The 16288-nt window shown below is 35.0% G+C and overlaps 2 protein-coding genes across 2 annotated transcripts; one reads left to right on the top strand and one right to left on the bottom strand.

Moving 5' to 3' along the window:
- Nucleotides 1–5437: 5437 nt before the first annotated feature.
- On the top strand, nucleotides 5438–6370 carry LOC131413324 (olfactory receptor 10C1-like; the record flags this gene model as incomplete). The annotated part of the gene is made up of 1 exon (XM_058553887.1): nucleotides 5438–6370. A coding segment is annotated over exon 1 (933 nt), but the record flags the coding sequence as incomplete, so codon positions are not given.
- Nucleotides 6371–14832: 8462 nt separating this feature from the next.
- On the bottom strand, nucleotides 14833–15777 carry LOC131413477 (putative olfactory receptor 2B8). Its single transcript, XM_058554004.1, has one exon. The coding sequence runs from the start codon at nucleotides 15775–15777 to the stop codon at nucleotides 14833–14835; it is 945 nt and encodes a 314-aa protein (XP_058409987.1).
- Nucleotides 15778–16288: the final 511 nt, after the last annotated feature.

Below are 16288 nucleotides of genomic sequence, written 5' to 3'. Positions count from 1 at the left end.
CTATGGATATGATTAACCATAAAAAAATTGATGACTAAAGTAAAATAGTTTTAGTCTTCATGGAAAGATAACTACCACAATAAAAATAATCAATTGGGATTTAAACCTTTTATTTTATCCATCTCTGTGCTGTTTTACATCAGCTCATTGAATCTCCATATCAACTGCCATGTGAAAGTTACTTGAGCTAATTGGCCAAGTACATAAAACTAATTTTATATAAATGGAATATATTCAGTCTCCACTCTCAGTAACTGCCTCTTTGAATGATTTAATCATGAGCCCTGAGGAGAATATATGAAGCACAAAATCAGGTATACAGTATGGCAATGGAAAGAGTATAACAAAAACCTAAGGGTGCTAGTATATATTATAGCAAGACCATTTAGTATAACTCAATAAAGACCATTTACTATAGCCAGAATAAAATAGGCTTAAACAAGGAACCCTTCTTGGAGAAGCTGTCTTGTTTAGTAACATCTATTATATATTTGTTCGTTATGAAAAGTGTGCCTAATCACTGAATAAAATTTGGAAAAGTAGAATATAATAGTCTAATGAAAATCATTAAGAATCTCAAATCCAGGCATAATCCCAATAATCATTTTTGTAGTGTGTTTCCCCATGCTTTTGTATGCATATATTTCAGCAATAATTGGAAAAAATTTCATATTTCATATTATGCCTGTTTCATATTCTAAGATATTGTGAGCATCATGAATAGATATTGCATACCTAAAATTAATTTTGTTGATTGTATAATAATATAATCAATGGATAAATTATATTCAACATTTCTCTATTCTGAAACATTAAGGTTACTTTTTCTAATTTTTCAATAATGTAAATATACCACTGATACCTATCCTAGCATGGAAATATTTATGTATATCTGGTTATAGATCTAGAAGTTTTCATAAGTAGAAACTGCTAAGTAAATTTTGCTATTATTATCATTTAAAAAGAGCATGCCTTTATTTTTTTAAATTCTTGATGATGTTGGAAAAATTTTCAGTGTGAAAGATTTTATTTATATTTATATAGCAATCTTTTGAAATTGTACCTTTATTTAGTAACTCTTCCCTTTATGAACTTAATTTTAATAGAATTTTTCAATAATTGGATCTCAGGATACTAATTATGTGTAAATTATGTCAGAATGTTTTATTCTTCCTAGTATTTACACTTATTTAAATTTATTACTTCATTGTGCTAGCTAGTAAACCAGCACACTGTTCTTTCCAGGGCACAGTTTTGTTTTGCCTAATATGTTTTGCCATCTTTCATTTCAGACAAAAGAGTGACCTTGAATTCAAGCATGCAGATAATTGGAGATGATAGATTTTATATCTTTACTAGGTAATACATAATGTTTTAAATAAAATATGTTACTAAGTGAATGTTTAACTATTCATACACTACAAGTTTATTCATTAATAAAATCACTTGTGCTGGATTATTTCCAAAGTAGAGTATATAGAGTGTTCTTTTGTTGTATCCGGGGGCTAAGTTGTACATGGAGCCAAACCATTGAGCTATTAAAATTATCTTATCTCCTTCCTCTGTTTCTTTCATATATCCAGTTATTACTGAAAGTCCATCTCATGATTTAAACTTTCAAAATCTTGCCAATGTTCATTGACCACAATCTTTTATTACATTGAGTAGGAATCTATAAATATAATTTATCATTGAGCATGAAACTCCTATGTCTTTGGATTATATCACAGTGCCTATTTGCTTGATTACTCGCTCTTAATATAGATTATTTTTAAAGACTGATAATGATAGAGAATATTCCATGCAGTATCCTATGAGTTGATTAACATGAAGCTTTAAATAGCAAGAGCTTTTGATGCTGATGAATTGAATTTTAATGACTGTTCCTTACTTTTAATTCATGGTTTTCCTCTACAATATTTGCATTTTTTACTCAAAACAACTCAGTAATAAAGATAGAAAGGGCTTCATTCTCCTTCCATTAACCAAAAATGATGGATCAGAAACTTTAAGAAAACGTATCAGGTGAGAGACAGAAACAATGTCTATGCCAAATTGTTCTACTGCCTGTGATGCTCCTTTAAGCAGATGCCCGACAGCTGCCTTGAGTATCTCAGTCTCTTTCCACAGGCAATGATTAAAAATAAAATATTCTTGTTATGTACATCAAGCTGACTTTCATTACATAGATCTCAGTGTCCCCAGATTAAGGTCAACAGAGAGTAAATCTTGAAAAGAATACAAAGTGTAAAAAAAATCAGATTTTACCTGGCTCAGTATTATTCCAAATGATAAGGAGAGAGAAGAGAATTTGACTACATTGGTTTGTATTCTCACCTCCAGTGAGTCCTATACATTTATTTTTATATGATTTAGTATTTATTTCTATGTAGAGTACCATTCTTTGCCAGTTCAAATATTTAGAAGCACTCACAGACCTTCACTACTTCTGATATCATATTTTTTCAATTGTCTCTGAACTATGTGAGGTTTTCAAATGTATTTATCATGGGATGACTTTTTGTTCATCCATTTGAGTCTAAAATATCAAACGATTAACAGCATGCATTAGTCCTTGTGCAGTCAGCCCTCACTGTGTGCCATCCACCAGGAGGTTTCTCCCACTGCCAACATTCCCTGACTCCCATCCCCAACACAGGCATCTGCATTTGCTGTCTACAGTCTAAATGGGACAAGAGTATTTACGATGGAAAATCTTTACAATGTCGGTACTTATGAAGGAGTCAGATATGCTTCTCTTTTGGTTGGGATTTCTCCCTTAGTCTCTCCATCCATGTCACTGAGGAGACTGCAGTTCCCCGTAAATACTAGAAGATATAATGGGTAAGATACATATTTGTGCATTTAACTGACAAATGGAATGACAACTTCTCCACATCCAGAGTTTTCTCTGTAACTACATAGACAATTATTGATGAGTCTTAATAACAGCTTACTGAGTTAAGGCTGAATCAATACTGGGAAATGAATACATGCGAAATATAGATATTTCAATTAATTACAAATCAAGGAAAATATTTATAAATGCTTTAATGTAAGTGTAAATGCATTCTATTAGATTACTTAATACGTGAGCAAATTTTCCTATAGTCATATGTGTTTAGGGTTCCTGTAATCCTGCAGATTTGCTATTTAATATTTAACAGAATTTTCAATCAGTCCACTTGTTTCTGTCTCTAACTTTTGGAACTTTTGCATAACTCAGTTATACCCAAATTAGTGATTAAAATGGTCTGTAATACACAACTATTTTTTCCCAGGACATAACATTCAGGTGGCATTTTTATGTTTGTATGTATGTATGTACCTTTTGCTTTTCCTCTCTCCATCATGGCAGATGAATAGAAAGGTAGGAAATGGAGATGAAGATAATGAACAGGGGGAATGATCAGGGATTGTGATGTAAAATTTCACAAGAGGGAGTAAATACGAAGCTAAATCTATTGTGACAGTACATATGTATACAGTCACTGCTATAACTAATACTTATTGAGTGTTCAATCAATTTTCTAAGTGCTTTTCTGGGAATTAACTCATTTAACCCTCATAGCAACCCCATTAGGAAGATACTACTATCACGTCCTTTTGTAAATGGGAAAATTGAGGAACAAATAGTTTAAGAAAATGTTAACTTTGACCCAGCATTAGATGACTGAAACTAGGATTTGAACCCAGAAAGAATATCTCCAGAATACTCTTAATCATTAGGTTATTGAGTATGAATTTGAATGTGTGTGTTTCTGTCTGTGGATGTACAGATGTTTATGTATATGAAAAAATGAACATTTTTGTACATGTTTTTGTGAATGTACCTAATATATTTGTCTATTCATAATAATCTGGAACCTCAAAACGCATAATTTTGTTTTATATATACTGGCATAAAACATTAATGTAGAATAAACAATGATGTGTTATAAATTACTATAGTATAAACATGATCTCAAGTTATGCTAATGAACGGATAGAGTCCAGAACAATGGAAGTGAAACCTACCCATTCTTCTGCCCTTTCCATGGCAAACATTGTTTAGAATTTTGGTCGATGACGCTTCAAAAGAACAATCCAAACTGCACGACATCCGCAAAAAGAACAAGGAATATTTTGTCAGGAACTCATAATTATAAGATTGAGAGAAAAATAACTCACATTGAGATATTTGAAGGAGATCAGATTTATCATAATTAACTCAGAAAATAAAACATGCAGCAACGGGCAGACTATTTAGGCAGCTATAGTAAATCTTAGCATTCAAACTTTTTTCCTTATATGACAACTTCATCATTAAGGATGGTGGATATAATGCTAAGCAAAAGTAAGTAGACAAAATTTGGCATTCTCTGTCTGTGTCTGAGGCTATGCTCAGGAAGAAATTAGCAATTAGTTGTCCTTGGAGTGGTGTAACTGCTCTCATAGCAGTTATAAGAGTGGAGGGAACATACAGTGGAGGGTACATATATCTGACTAGTATGGGAGTGAGAGAAGTGAGAATTGGGCAGGAGTTTCCAAAAAGGATACGAAGGTCTGCTGGAACTTGAACACAGACAGGCAGTTCAGTAAGTGGACAATCAAGGATGAGGAAATATATGCAAGCAAGTCATGTATTAAAAGATGCAATTAGTTTGATACGACCATAACATGAGATTCATTTGGGGAAGGGGTTAGTATAAAGTTTCTATCAGTAATCAGTGACCCGATCCATAGATTTTTATAAATTATGTTAAGAAATTTGAATTCTAACTTGAAACAATGGTGATTTTTGTTAAGAAAAGAGCTCTCTGATGGAGAAAGAGTGGCAGATGAGAAATATTAAAGGTAAACGAATCTGTTGCAATGATGAAATTGGTCAGTCACCATGACATACCTTGGTTTTAATTCTCTGCATTGCAGGGCTTAGATGTTTATTGAATGGCTGTTAAATTTCTGCTTTCCTTCACTATATGAGTTCCATTTGGGAAGAATGTTTTCTTCATTGTTGAATCCCAGGATCTACAGCAGTAACTGCAAAATGCTCTATGCTCAATAAATACTTGTTGAACGAAAGAATGAAGAAAGCAAGTCAGTGGCAACAGAAATGGAAAGAAATGAATAAACATGAAAGAATCTTTCCTTGGTAGTATTTGACAACTGGTTAAAGAAAGTGACGCAGAGAGAATGGAGCCGAAATTATTTTTTTTTATTTTATGCTTCATAACTAGATATATTTTGGACAGAACAACTGGGATACTGACCATAAAATAAGAACTGGTGTGAAAAGGTATGAGGATGAGTGTAATTTCTGAACTTTTTGAATTTTGGAATTGCAGGTAAGAAAGTTATCTCTCTGACTTCCTAGAGCTTGTTACAAGTAATATAAAGATTTCCATTTATATCTGACAGAATCTTTCTGATGACTTTGCTTTCTCTTTTTCAGGTCATGAATCTAAATTGCTCCTTGTGGCAAGACAACAGTATATCTGTCAAACACTTTGCATTTACCAAATTCTCTGAGGTCACTGAGCAGTGTTTCCTTTTATTTACCCTCATCCTACTCATGTTCTTAGCATCACTCACAGGCAACGCTCTCATAGCCCTTGCCATCTGGACTAACTCAGTTCTCCACACTCCCATGTACTTCTTCCTGGCCAACTTGTCTCTCTTGGAGATTGGCTACACTTGCTCTGTCGTACCCAAAATGCTGCAGAGCCTTCTGAGTGAGGCCCCAGGAATCTCTCGAGAGGGTTGTGCTACGCAGATGTTTTTCTTTACATTATTAGCTATCAGTGAGTGCTGCCTTTTGGCAGCCATGGCTTATGACCGCTATATGGCCATATGTTCCCCACTTCACTATGCATCACGAATGAGTCGTGGAGTGTGTGCCCGGTTAGTAATGGTTTCTTGGGGAGTGGGATGCGTGGTAGCCTTGGGGCAGACCAACTATATTTTCTCCTTGGACTTTTGTGGTCCTTGTGAAATAGACCACTTCTTCTGTGACCTCCCTCCTATCCTGGCACTCGCCTGTGGGGATACATCCCATAATGAGGCTGCGGTCTTTGTTGTGGCTGTCCTTTGTATTTCCAGCCCATTTTTACTGATCATTGCTTCCTACAGCAGAATTTTAGCAGCTGTGCTGATCATGCCCTCACCTGAAGGCCGCAGGAAAGCCCTTTCCACCTGTTCTTCTCACCTACTTGTAGTAACACTCTTCTATGGCTCAGGATCTGTCACCTACTTGAGGCCCAAGGCTAGCCATTCACCAGGAACAGATAAACTCCTAGCGCTCTTCTATACAGTGGTGTCATCCATGCTCAACCCCATCATCTATAGTTTACGGAACAAGGAAGTCAAGGCAGCTCTCCAACGAATCCTGGGGAGAAAAAACTTTTTTTTTTTTTTTTTTTTTTTGTGAGGAGATCAGCCCTGAGCTAACATCCGCCAATCCTCCTCTTTTTTTGCTGAGGAAGACGGCCCTGGGCTAACATCGGTGCCCATCTTCCTCCACTTTATATGGGACGCCGCCACAGCATGGCTTACCAAGCAGTACTTCGGTGCGCGCCCGGGATCCGAACCAGCAAACCCCGGGCCGCCGCAGCGGAGCGCGCGCACTTAACCGCTTGTGCCACCGGGCCGGCCCCCGAGAAAAAACTTTTGATTCATGTGTCTATGATATGGTAAATTGGCTCTTTGGAAAAGATGCACACATGACCCTAGTGTAATAAAATAAAGAAAGAACAAACTGCACTGTTCAATCTGTTTTGTAAGGACCTTCTTTAATAAGAGTGATTATAATTTGGGGACATCGCTGTACTCAGCATTAAAGTTCTGATGGCCGAATTCTGGAAGGAAGTTGGTTACAAAAGAGTTTTATAGGTGACTCCAACACTAGACAGGTCTTCCAAAATATTTTAATCTAGGCTTAGAGTATAAATTGCCAGATTATATCTCAGAAAGCTGGCAAATTCTCACTCTACACTCTTAGGAATTTTCTAGCTCCTGAGGGGCTCATCTGACTTCTGCCCTGGTCACTTGGGAGAGTGTTCCCACATATGTCTGTCCCACATGACTCTTAATTCCCTGCTAACTCTATGAAGTGCATTATTTCCTTTCATAAAAAACAATTTAAAATTCTAAAATGTTAAAATTTTAAAATAAAATAATAATTGGTCGATGATATGGTGTTGAATTCTTTTTATGGTTATATATACTGAAAAATATGTAACCATGCAAAAAAAGCAAACTCATGTTTTAGAGGCATTTTTTGTAGAATATTAAAAGAAAAATATGGAGAATATTTTTATGAAGAGTCCCCATGGTGAAAATATTTTTAAGAACAAAAAGAAATCATATTTAAATTCAATAATGGAGGAAGAAGTGGAACTAAAAAAATTAATAGAAATAAATTTAAGGATGCTGTTATAATTTAGAAAATTAACATATGTGCAGATGAATCCTGACTGAATATGTTTGGATATCATCTAAAAACTTGCCCTTAAGAGAAATGAATATGTTTATAACACAATCCAGTAGCACTTTTAGAGGTATTGCCTTGAATTTGAACATCTACTTCTCAGGGATGTGCTCTGTTAGCACTTGATCTATGAGGGATTAATATGTACTGCTTAGTAGTTGTAACGTGACAAAGAATGGAGAACTGTGACTGCTGCCATGACTTAAGGCTATTCCTCAAATAAAGAGATTTTATCTTCTCTTGTTGGCCAAAGGCTAAAAAGCTTCAATTGTAGGTTGAATAAGTTCTGGAGCTCTGATGTACAGCATGGTGACTGTAGTTAATTATACTGTATTGTATACTTGAAATTTGCTAAGAGAGTAGATCTTTAGTGTTCTCATGACACACACACATGTGTTAGTTAACTTGATTGTGGTAATCATTTCACAATGGATATGTATATCAAATCATCATGTTGTACACCTTAAATATGTACAATTTTGTTTGTCAATTTTACCTCCATAAAGCTAAAAATAATGTGACAATTCTACTCTCTGGTGATAGCACTGATATTCACTATTGACTAAGATGTTTGTTTTGCCAGATATAGCTCTATTTCACCAAAAACTGTCCAATTCATTCATTTAAACATAATACACTGTGATTTTTATTTTCGTGTGTATAGTAATTAATAATGGAAATAATCCGAACATGCAAAAATAATTTATTGCTCAACAATTGTGCTACAGAAGTAGGTGGGAATTATATGTAGGCATTAAAAATGACAATTTTTAAGTATGATAAATAATATAGAAAGATGATTTATTAAGTATGAAAGCAATTTAAAAACAATTTGTATAGTATGACCACTTTAGTTTAATAAGTTTGAGAGGATCAACATGAAATATTGCCTTAGATCATCCAGGCATTCATATTACCCATGATTTTTTCTTATCCTTTTGTCTAATGTTCATGTAGTTCATGTGTAATACAAATATTAAAATATTTAATGGTAGACCTTTTTCTTATGATAAATATAATACACGCTTTGTACAGCAAATTTATAAAACACATGAAGTGTAAAAATTAAAATTTAATTCATGCATATTCCTTCAATCCAGCAGTAATCAATAAAATTATTTGATTTATTTTATTTTAGTCTTTTTCTTTCTGATAACCACATACACAGACACATCATTTCTCATGATAGATTATGTTATCAAAACATATACTGTTTTGACAGCAATTGAATATGTGAAAAGCTCCCAAAATGCATCTTTTAGAACATCTTAATGTTTAACATTCTAAATATCTACTTTATCATTAATTAACTTACCCTCAATATTTTCTCTATTAAATATTGCTGACTATTGATAATAGTTAGCAATCCTTTACTAACCTTGATCTTCAAACTCTGTGCTCTTTGGTTTCAAAGAGCCTTTGGAGTGTGTTTTCATCAGCACTAGCTATAACTACACCACCACCACCAATAATGATAACTACCATTTACTGAATTCTGAATACATAAAACAGACAGCTCTAGCTCATTAAATGTATTGTCTAGTTTGACCTTCAAAACTACTATACTATTATTGTCCTCATCTACACATGTGGAAACCATGGAACAGAAGACTGGAGCAGCTTGTCCCCACAAGTAAAATATGGACCACAATTCAGTGCAAGCCGTCTGGTTTCGGAACCCAGGATGTGAGCCTCTACTCCATGACTTCTAAGAAGGCTTATTCCATCAATTCTGAGTCCTTGTGTTCTTTGTCCCTCAGATCAATAAAAAGGAAAAGGACCAAATGGATCCAGAGAATGTCTCTGCTAGGAAGTTCTAAACTTGGTGTTCAGGCTTCTTTCTAACTTGTGAGATTTTTTGGCTGAGTTTTTCTTTTTGAAAGTCTCTCCTTTTGTTTTAATCAGCATCTATGATGGAAATAGCAAATTTTGATTTATAGTTAAGCATAATCCTAAAGAAATCCTACATAATACCTGAAGTCACCACTATCTTTTTTTATTGAAATATATTTGACATATAATGTTGTGTAAATTTATTAAATATATAAATATTTATACTTATATATTTATAGGTAAATACATATATTAATTATGTATAATTTTATATTAATAAAATATAAATAAGATGTTAATATAAAGAAATATTTTCTCCCTGTTGGTAGATTTTCCTCTCAGTTTGTTGATGGTTACATCAAACTAAAAGTCTTCTGCACAGCACAGGAAACCATCAACAAAATGAAAAGACAACCCATCAATTTGGAAAAAATATATACAAATCCCATATCTGACAAGGAATTAATTTCCAAAATATGTAAAGACCTCATGCAACTCAATAACAAAAAAATGAACAACCAGATCAAAAAATCAGCAGAGGATAAACACAGTTTTCCAAAGAAGATATATGGATGGCCCACAGGCGCATGAAGAGATGTTCAACATCACTAATTATTAGGGAAATGTAAAACAAAACTACAATGAGATATCACCTCACACCAATCAGAATGGCTATAATTAGAAAAGACTAGAAATAACAAGTATTGGAGGGGATGTGGAGAACATGGAACTCTCACACATTTGGGTAGGAATGTAAGCTGGTTTGACCACTGTGGAAATCAGTATGGATATTTCTCAAAAAGTTAAAAAGAGAAATACCATATGATCCAGCTATTCCACTTCTGGGCATTTATCCAACTAAGATGAAAGTACTAATTCAAAAAGATGTCTGCACCCCTATGCTCATCGCATCATTATTCACAACAGCCAAGACTTGGAAGCAACCCAAGTGCCCATCAAAAGATGAGTGGGTGGGGGCCGGCCCCGTGGCTTAGCGGTTAAGCGCACGCGCTCTACTGCTGGCGGCCTGGGTTCGGATCCCGGGCGCGCACCGCCGCACCGCTTCTCCGGCCATGCTGAGGCTGTGTCCCACACACAGCAACTAGAAGGATGTGCAACTATGACATACAACTATCTACTGGGGCTTTGGGGGAAAAATAAATAAATAAAAAATTAAAAAAAAAAAAAAAAGATGAGTGGGTGAAGAAGATGCGGTATATATATACAATGAAATACTACTCAGCCCTAAAAAAGACAAAATCATGCCCTTTGTGACAACGTGGATGGATCCTGAGGGTATTATGCTAAGTGAAATATCAGACAGATAAAAACAAACACCATATGATTTCACTCATATGTGGAAGATTAAACAAACAAACACATAGATAAGGAGTAGAGACGGGTGGTTACCAGAGCGGAAGGGGCAGGGGTGGGTGAAAGTGGTAAAAGGGCACATATGTATGGTGACGGATGGAAACTAGACTTTTGGTGGTGAACACAATGCACTCTATACAGAAGCTAAAATATAATAATGTACACCTGAAATTTACACAATGTTATAAACCAATGTGACGTCAATAAAACAACAGAAAAAAGAAATGGGAGTAGGCTGCAATGAACTTTGTGATGTTGAATTGTAGTGGGCAGTATTGCTATAATCTCACGGTTTCATACATATATATCATATCTATCTACCCGTAAGTATATATTTATATCATATCTATCTATATTTATATCATATCCATATATAATATATATTTATATCATATCTATATGGAGAGAGGAAAAAGAGAGAAATGGGCATAAATGTGTGTATGTGTGAGTTAGTACAATAATTATATATATTTCTAAATATATATAATGTATTTATACATTACGTGTATTTATAAATTTATAAATATATTTACATGATAAACATATATATTTTCCTATCTGCTGAATGAGCCTAAAACTAATGATGCCCCAGTAACAAAGAGCACACTTAGTACCCAAATCTTGGTTTCTAAATACAATTCCCTAATAAAGGGAACCAGTGCTCCTTGAAAAAATGGTAGATTCTAGGCCTGAGGCAAGGAAAATACAAACTGAGCCTGGAAAATCTTGTGGTGCCAGAAAGTAAGGAAGTGTTTGAGAAAGGATGGGGGGATGTTGAAAGGACACAGGAGCCAACATGAAGGGACCCCAAATGGCTAAAGGTGAAAAAATTTGAGCAACAAAATAAATAATGATTGTCTTGGATTATAACCCATAAAATAAAATAAATATTCATGAATCCATATTTATATTAAAAACCAATTGAAGAAAGAAAGAGATGGAAAGACAAAAGGAAAGAGTCAACTCGTACAGGAGAATTCCAATAATAATTGTAGATGAAATGAAAGAAATACAAAATCACCATTACTCAAACACCACGGGAATAATTGTCACAGGCAAAATCCATTGATGGATGCTAAAATCAGTGGCTGACAGTTTAAGGAGAAACAGAATATTCCCATATTTTCTTTGAGACTATGAAAATATTCATAACCTCCTTGAAGTTATTTATTAATTACAAAGGGAAAAATAGTAAAGTTATGGTGGAGACACCCTAAAGACATCTTTGAATCTTTAATCAAGGTTAACATACTGATATATACCCTCTGAAATGATGAACTGAAAAGGGCACAACATCACTTCTGTGGTATTTATGCCCAAAAAGGTTAACCTCAACCTAAGAATGAGAAAATATTAAGTGATTTCAATTAAGAGATATTCTACAAAACAACTGACCAGTACTCTTCAAAAGTGCCAAGATCACAAAAGACAGGCAAAACTAATGAACTGTCATAAACTGGAAGAGATTAAGAGATATAACTAAATGCAATTTGGGATCTTGAATTGGATCCTGGTTTGGAAAAAGCACAGTAGTGGAAACACTAGTGAGAATCTAATTAGGTCTGTGGTTTACATACCACACAGTACTGTACCCTTGTTAATTTCCTGGTTTGAATAATGACTATGATGGGCAAGTAGAATGAGAACATTAGGGAAGCTGGGTGACAGTTTTATGGGAACTCTCTCTTATTTTTGTGACTTTTCTGAAAATTGGAAATAATTTCTCAATAAAATGTTTAAAATAGCATAGAAACAATAAAAGGTCTTGCCCAGCTAATTATTAGGCATGCTTAGTGTCTGAAAAGATGCAGAGGGAAGGCGTCTGCTTTGTTGATAATATTGTTTCCTGATGTGGGTGTTGGTAACAAGGGTCTTTTCACTTTGTGAAAATTCAATGAGCTCTACACATACGATTTATGTGCTTTCCTTTAGGTATGCTATACTTTAATAACTTAGCTAAAAAACTAAAATGCTTACTGAAAATGTAAAGAATATATGGAAAATATTAAAATTTTTCATCTTATGGTGGGCATAAGATATCATTTTTATTAGTTTTGTCATTTATTGTCTGTTTGAAATTGTAACATTTTAAATCATTTGGGTAATCATATTGCTCATTAGGCACTTGGTTTCCCTAATCCATCAGTGAAAAATTTAAGTGCATATGACCACAGTTATCATTATTATTGTCAATCAAATTTTATCTCATAAGTAGAGAAATAGAAAGTTTACGTAGACAATACCTAAGTTACTTTACAATATTTTCTGTTTAGGTCCGGTTTTTCTTCCTCAATGTGGTTGAATTTTTTTATCACCCCAATCAACTTGTTACTATATTCAGGTAGAGATACTTAACTTCATTAAAATGATCCTTTGCATTAATCTCTGTTAAAAGCATTTATTTCTTTAGAAAACTGTATTTATAAAACTATGACATGTTGCAGGTATGTCTAAGCAGACTCTAAAATTAAATTCCAATAAGCATCTTGATAATATTGGATAAATGAAAAACTACTGTGTATATATGAAACACAAGACCAGTGTCTTTAAATGTAAAAAAATACCAAAATTGTTATCTATGTTACTAGAACAAATAAAAATCTTTATATTCAATATGCAGAAAAACAATTGTATAAATTCTATAAAATTATAATGTCAATAAAAATGAGGGGCCTGCCTGGTGGTGCAAGCAGTTAAGCGCACACACTCCTCTCTGGCAGCCGGGGATTCACTGGTTCGGATCCCGGGCGCGCACCGAAGTACTGCTTGTCAGGCCATGCTGTGGCGGCGTCCCATATAAAGTGGAGGAAGATGGGCACGGATGTTAGACTAGGGCCAGTCTTTCTCAGCAAAAAGAGGAGTATTGGCAGATGTTAACTCAGGCTGATCTTCCTCACACACACAAAAAAATGAATACTTCATAAATGACAAAACAAACATTTTTATTTGTAAAGAAATCTGATCACTTTTGTCAAATTTAAATTTTTAAATTTAATGACAACTTAAAATTATGTTTGCATATTTGTCTCAGATTCCAGGTATAAAACTAAAGTGTTGATCAAAAGAGATTGAGGGCTATTCTATGCTGACAAGTGATGCATAAAGAGAAATATCCGGTGTCATGGCTCATATCCCTAGGAGGTTTCCTCTGTGAGTTTGAGACATCAGAAAATCCCTTGATGTACTTAATCCTAGATGCCTCTACTGAATGAACAATAATCAACAATCCCCCAAATAAGGTAAACTGTTGGATAATTGTGGGTTTCCCCCTCACACATTTTTTTTAAAATTTTTTGTTTATTGCAGTAACATTGGTTTATAACATTGTGTAAGTCTCAGGTGTACATCATTTTACTTGTATTTCTGCATAGATTACATCATGTTCACCAACCAAATACCAACTACAACCTATCACCACACACTCGTGCTGAATTATCCCTTTCGCTCTCCTCCCTCCACACTTCCCACCTGTTAACCACTAATCCAATCTCTGTCTCTATGTGTTTGTTTGTTGTTGTTATTATCTACTACTTAATGAGGGAAATCATACGGTATTTGACCTTCTCCGTCTGACTTATTTCACTTTGCATAATACCCTCAATGTCCATCCATGTTGTCACAAATGGCTGGATTTCATCGTTTCTTATGGCTGAGTAGTATTCCATACTTTTATGTAAACTATGTACAGAACACCGACTGCCTGTAGTACTAATGAAACTGAGACCTGGAGAGCAATAGATGCATTCTCAGGCAAACTCAAACTACTGGGGCTAAGATCTGAGTTTTTCATCCATTAGGTAGAAGATTTACTTCTGTGATGATAATATAGACGGCATAATTGTCAGCAATGTCTTTAGTCAATAGAGCAATAATTCTAGTATTTATGAAAGCATAATACATATACACATGCATGAATCTACAAATATGCATTTATTTATTAAAAGACTCTTTACATAATAGCCAAAAAGGAGACATAAGACTTCCAGAAAGGAAGATAAAAAGGATTTAGAGTGGGTAACTTCAGAATGTCATTGAAAGGAAATTGCACTCTTCCTTTTGTTTAGGAAACTTTGATATGTTTTTTATAAATGAAAAGAGAATCCATAATTAGATGATGCCTAAAGTTCCCAATCTCTAAGGGATTGCATGAGTATATTTTACTTTCCTCCCCTTCTTGAGTCTCTTCCCAGCAACCTTTTTAGAGCCCACTTAACCTCTTTGTTTCTTAAGGTATAGATCAAAGGATTAAGTGCAGGGGTCACTACAGTATAGAAGAGGGTGAGGAATTTTCTGCGAGTCTGTGTGTACTTGCTTTTGGGTTGAATGTAGACAGAAATTATCATCCCAAAGAACAAAACTACAACAATTAGGTGGGACCCACAAGTCCCAAATGCTTTTCTCCTGCCTGCAGCAGATTTTATCCTCAGCACACTCCTAATAATATGACCATAGGAGACCAAAATGAGCCCCAGAGGTATAACCACATAGAGGACAGTAGCTATGGACAGCTCATTTTCCAGGAAGGTTGTGTCCCCACAGGCAATTTTAAGCAAGGCGGGCTCCTCACACGTAAAATCATCCACTCTGTGATGGCTGCAGGAAGGCAACTGGAAAACAAGGATGGTCTGAACTGTGGACCCCACAAAACCACTGATCCAGGACACAGCTGCCAGCTGCTGGAGAAGCTTTGGGTGCATGATTACACCATAGTGGAGTGGTCGACAGATAGCACTGAAGCGGTCGTAGGCCATAACTGTCAGGAGAACACACTCTGTGGAGCCCAGCCCCAAAGTAATGTATAGCTGGATCACACAACCAGTGTAGCTAATGGTCTTCTCAAGGCCCTTGAGGTTCCAAAGCATTTGTGGGACAATACTAGTAGTAAAGCAGAGGTCCAGGAAGGAGAGGTTAGAGAGGAAGAAATACATGGGCGTGCGGAGTTTGGGGTCCAAGTATGAGACCAGTATGATCGTTGTGTTCCCCATCAGTGTCAGAATGTATATGATAGAGATGACCACAAGGAGAACCATCTCCAGCTGGGGCTGGTCAGAAAAGCCCAGGAGGATAAAACCTGCTGGATTGCTCAAATTTGTCCCTTTCATTGCTTCTTAATTGTAAGACAGCTTTCTTGGTCATTCCTATATTTTTCCTGTGGGAAGAAAATCAGATATCGTAACCAATGGAAAAATAAGAAACTGAGTAAAACTTGAACATTTGGACAGCAGAATTATATAGAGAGAAACAAGAAACAAAGATAAATAGTACAAAGTAAGATATATGGTAGGTTGGCTTCTTATGTAGAAGAGACACAAATGCACAGAGTCATGAAAACAGCAAATGTATTGAAAGGAAGTATATGAACACAGAATAGACATTAGAATCAGTACCAGAACAGATGTGAGGTATATACCAAACGATCTGAAAATAAAATACATAGGCCCTCAATGTGCATACTGTGAAAAAGTAAAGATATTAAAAAAAGAGATGATTGCTGTATATATAGATACATGATAGACAACGGACACAATAGATAAGTTGAAAAATACATCAAGTGAGCAAGAGTAGGAGAAAGAAGGTTATATAGAAAAAAATAAGAGTAAGTAGAATTTTGAA

Source organism: Diceros bicornis, chromosome 14 (genome assembly GCF_020826845.1).
Source record: "Diceros bicornis minor isolate mBicDic1 chromosome 14, mDicBic1.mat.cur, whole genome shotgun sequence".
Taxonomy (NCBI): domain Eukaryota; kingdom Metazoa; phylum Chordata; class Mammalia; order Perissodactyla; family Rhinocerotidae; genus Diceros; species Diceros bicornis.
Note: the sequence above shows the minus strand (reverse complement) of the source record. Positions and strands in the feature narration are given on the sequence as shown.

Excerpts from the sequence above, each read along its gene's own strand:
- LOC131413477 (XM_058554004.1), bottom strand. The coding sequence starts at position 15,777 with ATGAAAGGGACAAATTTGAGCAATCCAGCAGGTTTTATCCTCCTGGGC.